At 46.6% G+C, this 9,590-nt stretch overlaps 2 protein-coding genes across 2 annotated transcripts; both read right to left on the bottom strand.

The window, feature by feature from the left end:
- Window positions 1–251: 251 nt before the first annotated feature.
- Window positions 252–2,726, bottom strand: LOC141847057 (G-type lectin S-receptor-like serine/threonine-protein kinase At2g19130). The gene has a single exon (XM_074735041.1). It carries the CDS (start codon window positions 2,724–2,726, stop codon window positions 252–254), a length of 2,475 nt encoding a protein of 824 aa, XP_074591142.1.
- A 4,897-nt stretch (window positions 2,727–7,623) lies between these two features.
- Window positions 7,624–8,970, bottom strand: LOC141847697 (uncharacterized). The gene has a single exon (XM_074735763.1). It carries the CDS (start codon window positions 8,949–8,951, stop codon window positions 7,659–7,661), a length of 1,293 nt encoding a protein of 430 aa, XP_074591864.1. The 5' UTR covers window positions 8,952–8,970; the 3' UTR covers window positions 7,624–7,658.
- Window positions 8,971–9,590: the final 620 nt, after the last annotated feature.

Here is a 9,590-nt window from a genome sequence, read left to right as displayed (position 1 = left end):
GTGAGGAGATAAATCGAGAAACTGCAGTTGATCACGATGGAAGAGGATATTGCTTCGGTTTTTATCAAAATTCAACTCTTATCAATTTCAACAAATCTAAGTGAGCACATATCTTCCAAAACTCCGAGATGAGCACCAATTCGATGACTGTAATGCATCACAAACTACATTAAAACTACAATTCGATAGAACTTATATAGCAACGTGGTGGTTGATGCCTTTCTTCAGGGAGAATTTTGATGACATTTAATCTAACGAATGCCCGTGGAAGAAACTGATCCATGGTTTTGAGTTCGAGCATCAAGCAGAAGCCATCTTGGAATCGGAGGCATGTCGATCTCTGTAATCCCCTCGAGAACTTGAACAACTTGCCCCATGGTAGGCCTGCAACTCTCCTGGCCTTGGATGCACCAACAGGCGAGCTTGCAAGCCCTCTCCAGCTCCTCCAAGTTCGCTTCTTCGCGCGCCAGCCGGCCGTCGAGCACGCTCGCGACGTCGCCTTCCGTCAGTCTGATCGCCACCAAGTCCGGGAAGTAATCGACGCCTGCAGTAGCCGCCAATTTCTCGCGGTTTCTCCTTCCGGATATGATCTCGAACAGCATCATCCCGTAGCTGTACACGTCGGCTTTCGCCGTGATCGCGACGCCGGCGATCCACTCGGGGGCGAGGTAGCCGATCGTCCCTTTGAACGTCGTCAGGACCCGGCTGAATTCCCGTCCGACGAGCTTCGCCAGGCCGAAGTCCGCCACTTTGGGGTTGAACGCAGCGTCCAGCAGAATGTTCTCCGGCTTGATGTCGCAGTGGATGATGCATTCTCTGCACTTCTCGTGCAGGTAGGCGAGTCCCTTGGCGACGCCGATGGCGATCTGGTACCTCGTTCCCCAGCTCAGCCCCGTGGAAGCGGCGGCGCCGCCGAAGAGGTGAGCGTTTAAGGAGCCGTTCGGCATGAACTCGTAGACGAGCAGCTTGTTGGACCCCTGCGAGCAAAATCCGAGCAAGCGGACGAGGTTGACGTGTTGGATCCTGCCTATCGTGCTCACCTCCGTCCTGAATTGCTTCTCCCCTTGCCGGAGGCCTTCGAGCTTCTTCACGGCGATGGCAATGGATCCTGACAACGACCCCTTGAACACTGATCCAAAGCCGCCGCCTCCGACCTTCTCCGAGAAATTTCTAGTGGCGTGCTGCAACTCGCAGAATGTAAACGGGACCAAAGAACTCTGCACGTTGTTCAAATGTCCGATCATCTTCCTGCTTCTTCGCCGGTTGCGTACCGTGATCCAACTGATCATGGCGAGACAGACGACGAAAATTGCCACGGAAACACCGATGATGACCCGAGTTGTCTTCCTCTTTCTGTTGCTGCCGGAACTCTGCAGTTCAGAGGCGGCCAGGCGGAGGTAAATGGTAGCCGCATCAGATTGATAATATTGTTCTTGAAGATTAAGCAACTCGCCGTTCCAGACAAAGCATCCGCTTCCGTTGTAGGAATAAGCGTTGCAAGAGCAGTTGCTCGAGCAAGCCAGCTCGCAGTCTTCCAGACTTCCGGCCATGGCCGCCGCCAAAGCGTTAGCTTCGGCAGGCAGCCTCACGTATGCCATCTGAAAAAAGCCGTCATTCTCGGAATTGGTCGTGCTGTTCTGCTCGCATTTCAGAGGAGCGATCCTCTCGCACCCTGCGCTTCTGTCGCCGGAATCCCAATCCGCCGGAGACTTGATCCTGAAACCTCTGAAACAGTCACAGGAAGAGGTGGCGATATCGTTGCACTTGCCGAAAGGTCCGCACAGCCCGTACACCGCGCAGTTGACGCGAGGCTGAGCCCAGATGAGCATCCATGACTGCGAATTCTCTATCCAAGTCAAGTGTTGGATTTGGCCAGAATCGTAATCTACGACGAATCTCGACGTGATTTTGGGATCGCTGATGTCGTAGATGAAATAATTCTCCTCTGTAGTGTTAAAGAAGTGGAAGTTAAAAGGAGATGGCCGATTCAACTGGGGAGCCAGCTCAGGAACTAAGCTGAAGGTGTGGCCGTCCCAAAGTCCGGTAGTCCAATATCTCCTCGACAAGTTCCAGAGGAGTTGATACTGCAAACTTCCATCGGGATCGAGCTCGTAGGTGAAGATCCCAGGAGAAGGATCTGCTTCGCTCTTCCAGGCGGTGACTTGCTGGGACTTGCCGGTGAGCTTGTTGAACCCGAGCTTGGCCCCCGGCAGCCAAGTTTCTGAGGGATGATCGAAGCTCTGCCAGAAGACGAGAGAGGAATTGGACTCGTCCCTCAGTTGAAGGTTGCCGGTGTCGAGTATGACAGCGACTGTGGCGGAGTCGGAGGGGATGGTGACGTTGGTGGACCATATGATGGAGGAATTGTCGAGGAGGAGGAGGACGAGGTTGCCGTCGCCGGAGATTCTGAGCTCTGATGCAGTTGGGTCTTCGACGGGGGTTCCTCTGTTGGCCACCCAAACTGGAGTGAAGACGGAGATTTTATCGTACCAGATGCCGACGTAGAAGTTGAGGGAGGAGCTTCCGGTGGGCGTGAAGAAGCCCAGCCTGAAATTGCCGCCGACCGAGATTGAGCTCTGGTTCCCTCTGAGAGAATTGTTTGCAGAGATCGCATCGATTGCGGAGGAGAAGGGAACATGGTGGAGCACTGCAAAGGAGCATAGCAGAAGGAGAGATGAGGGCAGGGAGAAGAAGAAGCAGCTGGAAGCTGTAGAGCAAGGAGCCATGGCGGGTAACTGCTTTGAGCTTGAAGTAAATTCAAGCGGGAGACAGAAACATTTATCAGTAACTGAGTCGATCGAATGAGAGCTTGAAAGTTTTCTCAAATTTGTTTGACTTTGCAACGCCCTAACGATCTTGAGAATCCTAAGTTTGACTTTCCAAAAGTCAAAGTGCTGAAACTGAAACTATTTGAGGTGCAGTAGAACATCATTGTCAATGAACTGTCAAAGAGTTATTTATTATGTTTCAGTTTCTTTCTAAGCTCAAAATTGTTTGAAAGCAACTTTCCTGGAAGTTTACATTGTAAGTTGACTCTCAAGTTCAAGTTTTTGATAATAAGTCAGGGTTGACTTAATACGCTACAATTGACCCGGTGTAGATTTATATAAAGTTGAGTTGATGGTCAAACATGCAGGTAAAAGATGCTTTTCAGTAGTTGATTAAATAAGAGGCTTTCTAAAAAATAATAAATCCTAGTCAATTTAATGGACTCAATCTATAGGAGTGGTCGGTTCGGTCCCACAGAAATTTTCTACTGACCACCAGGGTAAATCGGAAAGCGCGTCTCATGGACGAATCCCTGAGGATGATCGGCCTGGTCCCACGGAAGTTTCCCACCGACCACCAGGGTAAATCGGGAAACGCATACGGCGGCCAATCCAGATGCCCAGCATCCTTTGATTGCGTTTCCTATTTGGAAGAAAAATCTTGCAAATACACTGTAGCTGAGGATCGAATTGCGAGTTCCTAAGTCACAATCTGGATGTTCTACCGTTGCACCATTGCTCCGGGGACAATAAGAGGCTTTCTAAGCTCTGTATATTCAGTGTATCATTTCACATAGTTAATATTTTTTGGGTAGAAAATTAGAAATAATATAAAAGTCAATGGTCTCCGGGAAGAGAATTACAAATTTGCAACTGAAAGAAAGATTTTAAATCTTAGTCAAAGCTCTCGGAGGTCAGCAAATCTCAAGCTAAGAAATGAATCTTGAGAGGGATTTAATCTAGACAAGGTAAGAAATAAATAAATATTATAAGTATATACAATACAGAAGAAATGATGCAACCTCTGAGGAAAAAAAACTGTTTGTTCTATCAAGATGATTGGAAGTTCCAACCACTAAGAATCTTAGTGAACCTAAAAAATATATACGTTTTAGAAGCTATTTGTTAACTTATACACGATCAAATATCAGATAATGTAAGAGTATTTTGGATAGTTCGCACTAAATGAGATATCCATTTGATTTTAATTGAAAATGAATGTCTTTGTACGCATATCAGAGATTCTATCATCTGAAATCACTTTCAGCGCATCTTTGTACGCATATCTGCAAGTGCATTTTTGTCACATTATTATCTGTGTTACTTTTGTTATCATGGAAAGAGTATAGAAATTAAAGCTGATAAGTTTATAGTGGATGATTCCCAACGTAGCCCTTGATCTAGGTTGAAGTTAGGGAAGTTCATAAACATTGTGTGTCCTTAATTATAAAAATGCTTTGTATGAGTGAATCCAAACCCTTAGAATTAGCAATACAAAGACAATAAACACTAATATATGTCAGAGACCAGACACTTGGGATGTTTACATTGAGAATTTTGATTAAAACAGCCTCCAGTCGCAGGTACTGAGACAGAGCTGTCAGTTTGTCATTGAGAGCATGACCATATCAGTAGGAGTTATTCTTGTTGAATCCATCAAAATATGTGAAGAATGACCTATTGGACCTTGTATTTTGTTGCTCACTATGGAGAAAAGCTAGTTTTTTTATCCCTCATTCCCCCTTAGATACTGGGAAATAATAAACATTTGTAATTACAAGAGCTTTACATTAAAGAGTTTGAGATGTAGGTGTTGATTTGAATTAAATTATGGGTGGAATGCTGCGTTGATAAATTTTCAAAGAGCACTCTATCTGATTTTCTGTTGAGAAATACTCGCTCAGGAAGAAGAGGGGAGAGAGTTTTTTCTTGATTTCTCTCCATATAAAACACGTGCCCTTGTTTCCAACGAGAGGAAAAGAAGGTTCTGCAGTTACAAAGTAACCTCCATAGTTTTCGCTTAAATGGTTCTGCTCTCCCTTCCAGTTTAATTTATTAAGACCCTGTAGTCATTAAAAGGGGCAGTCCATTCACGAGGTCCCTGCCAATGTAGAATTCTGAGGGAGAGTCAACTAGATTTGATTTATAATATTATTTTGTATTGCAAAAGACTGTTTTTGTGACTCGAACTTGTGGCCACAACTCTTAAGGTAATACAGCAACAACTTGACCATTGCGCTAAAGTTCTCCTTCATTAAGACCTTGTAGTCATTTTGTTAAGATTCTATTGGTTATTTTCATTAGTATGAAAGGTTATTAGTACATAGTGTTTCGGTCAAATACCGCCGACGGTCAATCCACCAGTCAAGAAAACGTCACCTCAGCCTGCACGATCCTCGACAGGATGAAGACCTGAAAGATCACCACAAACGAACGGATTAGCAGGTGCCGGGGAGTCTCTGCAGGCCACTCCGACGTTCAAGTCAGTTCCCGACGAAGGTTGAAGTAAGAAGAAGAAGAAGCAGTAGTAGTCTCGGTATGTTGTGGTCCCTCCACATGGGCCACACTTGGGCTTTTACCCTAAGCCCACTTTAGTTGTATTCTGTTTAAATTGAGGATGCAGCCGTCGCAAGAGACGTAGTGAGAGAAACAAAAAGGAGAGAAAAAAGGTGTGCAGATTTCTCCAGCGCAATCTCAGAAAAACTCAGTTTGCTGGAGTTTGAACCGTTGGATCATCGTCAAATTTTGACAGCGTGTTCGTAACATCTTGGGCATCATTCTGAACGGTGGAGATCGGATTTTGACATCTGTAAGTCTGTCCGATTTTAGAAAAATGAACTGGAGAAATCTAGGATTTTCACAATTTTGTGAGATTTTTCTTATTCCTAATTATTCTCTTATATTCATTATGGTGATGATAATGATGATTATGCTACTGTATTGAACATTGGAGTTCCCATTATTATTGGTGATAGTGAAAGATTTAAGTGGTCAACTCGGTCCCGTGGTTTTTACCCAATTTCGGTTTTTCCACGCTAAAATTGGTGTCATTCTAAATTTCTGTTTGATTTAGCTATTTCTTATTGTCAGATTTGATTGACTGATTTGCATTGTCCATTTGATTACACAAAGTGGGAAAGAGAATTATTATTGTTCCGCTGTAAATTATCTGATAACAGGTTTATTGAGATCATTCTTTTCCAACATCTCAGTATGTCAAAATAGAGAGAGAGAGAGCTCGTACCTGCATGGGGATTGATATACTTGCGAAAGAGAACTTTCCTCCTGTCAGAGGAGCAAACTCTGGTGGTATCTGGAGGGACAATTCCTGCGTCTTACTGACAGCGCCAATAGGGAAGCATCTAGGAGACAAAGGCGATACGCCCTCGCCCTATAACTGTCCTGCTGCTTGATTCTGTACGCCTCCTTTGTCGTTTGGCTATGAGTGGAAAGTTGGTAGCACTTACGAGGCAGAGCTTGGCTGAATATGTCGTAGCTTTTTCCCTGTACAACAGTTCGCACGCTTAGTTGTCTGTAGTCTGTTTGTCTGCTAGCCAAGAGACTTGAACCGGGGCTGGTGCCGGAGTGGAGTGGGATGCTCGGGACCGTCTATGGCCGGACTTGCCTGGGCAAATGGAATAATATGAATAGCTGAGCAGGCCAGGTGAACTGAGTAGCCCGGGCAAGCCAAGGGAGCTAAGTAAGCTGAACAAGCCTAAGTAGGTAGACCACCGGGTAGGCCTGAGCAAGCTAAGCACTTAGTAGACAGAATAGGTCGGACAGGGTAAACTAAACTAAGCCTGAGTAGGCTAAGTGGTTAGGGTAAACCAAGTACGGCATGGGTCGAGTACATTGAATATTGTGAGGCCAGAGTAAGGCAATTACCGAGTATAGCGTGGGTCGGATAAACGACATACCGTATGACCTGCGCAAGTTAAGCAGGCTACGCAGGCCGGGCAGATAGGACCAGCTATACGGGCTGAACGAGCCGCGAAAGGGGCGATTGGGCTTCGACTCATAAGGTAACATTGACCCTTGACCCCCGGACTGACCAGGTCAGATCGTTTGTTGACTCACCCTGCCACATCAAGCCAGGGTAAGACTTACCACGTCACATAGGAAATTGTCTTCGAAGCATGTGCCAAGAAGTCGAATATGAGTATTGATTCAAAACAAGAACCACAGGGCTTTTATGTGAAGCATTGAGAGGATAAGTGTTCAAGTGTTTAAGTGGTTAAGATTCTAATGGTTATTTTCATTAGTATGAAAGGTTATTAGTACATAGCTTTTCTCAACGAAAGTAATTGTGATTAAGCTGCTAAAACATCTTAAATGAAGTAGTAACATTTCTAAGAAAACTGAAATTCTTTTTCTTTGAGCAGGGAAGTGATGTGGAAACACCAATTCATTTCGAGAAGAAACTGAGTTCGCAGACCAAAACAGAAGATACTTGTAGACACCGTTACAAAGGTATCGACAGGTAGTTTCAGATGCAGTGAGTTATATCAGTTATTATACTGTCTCTTCACATTTACTAGATTATTACTAATACCAGATCATCTCTTTTATTATGCAAAGATAAAATTTGTCATCCTAACGGTCTTACAATCGACTCTATAATCATATAATCATATGTGAATAAGTAAATTGAAAAATTATAATTGATCACGATATAAAATTGTATTGGGTAACTTTTTTATAATGACCGATGCCCATCATCATATGTCCCATAGATCAAAAACCCTCTATTTTTTTAGAGACGCGATACCACTATATTAATAAGAGTTCAATCTGAAACCTCAAATAATACATACCTCCATACTTACCTCTTGTTTGTATAAACTTTTTTATTTATCTCGAAACTACTGATGAGGGAACTGCAACAGCATTTTAATCGACTAGGCCGAGATTGAGGATCCCCCATGAGGTCTCTGGCCATGTCTTCTCCTTCGCTTTCATGAGCAGCACCCTCCCCCATGCCACCCAGCCTTCCCAGCTCATCCTCTTGTCCCAGCTGCTCCCCCACTCCAGCAACAGCTTCAGCCCCTTCTCTGCCTCCCTCTCCGCCTCCTCGTACCTTGCCATGGCGAGATACACTTGCGCCAGCACCAGGTGGGGCTCTCCCACAAATGGGTTCTTCTCGCAGCTCTCCACCAGCAGCTTCGCCGCCCTCTGCTGCTGCTTGTCCGGTGAGCACACTGCCTCCCAGTACAAGTCCCTTGCCTCGGCCTGATCCTTTGTGTTCAGTATCTTGGTGCAGTTGTCGAATACTGGCGGGGTGATCAATTCCAGGTCTTCATCTCTTTCGGCGTTGGACAGGGAGGCGTCGGAGCCTCGCTTCCTCTCCTCCGCGTAGATCTCCTCCTCCCGGACTATGAGCGAGTAGAGGACCCCCATCCGCGATATGGAGTTGAGCCAGAGGCCGGGCTTCCCCTCGCCGGGCCACAGCGCGGCCCTGCTGTTCCCGCGGAAGGTCAGCCGGCCGTCGTCGTTGTCGAAGAGCTTGTCCTGAAAGTCGAACAGCTGGTCGGCAAAGTCGGCCATGGTCATCAGGAGGAAGGCCGCCGCCACGCGCCGCGACAGGGGTACTACGTCCCTTGTCTTGATGTGCTCCACGCGGATCCCCTCCGCCGGGAGAAGCGCTCGCAGCTTGGCCCGCCAGGGCTCGGCGGCGTCGAAGGCGCCCTCCTCCTTCGCCTGGCGGAGCGACTCGTCGGCGAGGAGGAGGTGGTCGGCGAGCTCGGCGTCGGAGTAGTGGAAGAGTAGGCGGTCGTGGATGAGGAGCTGCCGGGGGACGATGCAGAATAGGTGGACTAGGCGCTCGGCGTGGGCGCCGATGAGGGCTTGGACCTGGTCGCGGCCGGTGTTGGGATCGAAGATGGCGAGGTTGACATAGGAGTTAGAGTAGGCGGAGTGGAAGAGTCCGCAGCGGGCTACGGGGTCAGGGGCACACCAGATCTTGAGGGCGCGGTAGACGTCGTTGAGGTGAGCGAGGAAGGTGCTGTGCTTGTGCCAGCACTCGCCGGCGCCGACGGAGCGGAGTACGGCGAGGAGGGAGGGGAGCGCGGGGTCGACGCTCTCGAGCTCGCCGCGGAGGAAGGGGCGAGCGGCGTCGATCAGGGCGGCGAGGTCGCGCTTGGCGACGGCGGTGGCGGAGGAAGAGGGAGCGGTGTAGGACGGCATCGCGGCGATCTTTCCTCGAGTGGAGGAGACAAATGAAAACAAAAGGATGAAAAGGCTAAAAATAGAAGAAAAAAAAAGAAAATAAAATAAAATAAACACCACTATAATTATTATAGTGAAGGCTCGAGAATCGAGATAAGAAAACAAAAGGATAAGAACAATTTTGGATTCACCCTTGACATGATATCCACGTGGCACCTGTATTTTGACCAAAGTAATTTTTGTTTTTGAGGTAATAAGTTGCATGTAGCAAGTTAAACATGATTTTTTGTTTAAGGATGGATTGGCGAAGAAAATAATTTAAGGTGGAAAAAATTCTAAAGAAAAAAAATCTTTAAAAAAGAAATGTTTAAGAATGGATTGACGAAGAGAATAATTTAAGGTGGAAAAAATTTTAAAGAAAAAAAAAATCTTTATGTTTCGGCTCTTTGTCGACGATAGCCACGCTATCAGACAGTGTAATGTCGCGTCAACCTACAATTCCCCGTCGATGATAAGGACCTAAAGAGATGAACACTGAACGCACGGATTAGCGAAGCGGCGGGGGATCCTGGCGTGGCCATTTCGACGCTCAAGTCAGAAAAGAGAAATAGAAGTGTGTAGAGAGAATCCAAGATGATTGATTGTCATACCTGTGGA

Source organism: Curcuma longa, chromosome 16 (assembly GCF_044706935.1).
Source record: "Curcuma longa cultivar G26 ecotype Majalengka, Jawa Barat chromosome 16, ITB_CL_G26_1.1, whole genome shotgun sequence".
NCBI lineage: Eukaryota > Viridiplantae > Streptophyta > Magnoliopsida > Zingiberales > Zingiberaceae > Curcuma > Curcuma longa.
The sequence above is the reverse complement of the archived record's forward strand: the minus strand, read 5'-3'. Positions and strand labels throughout refer to the sequence as shown.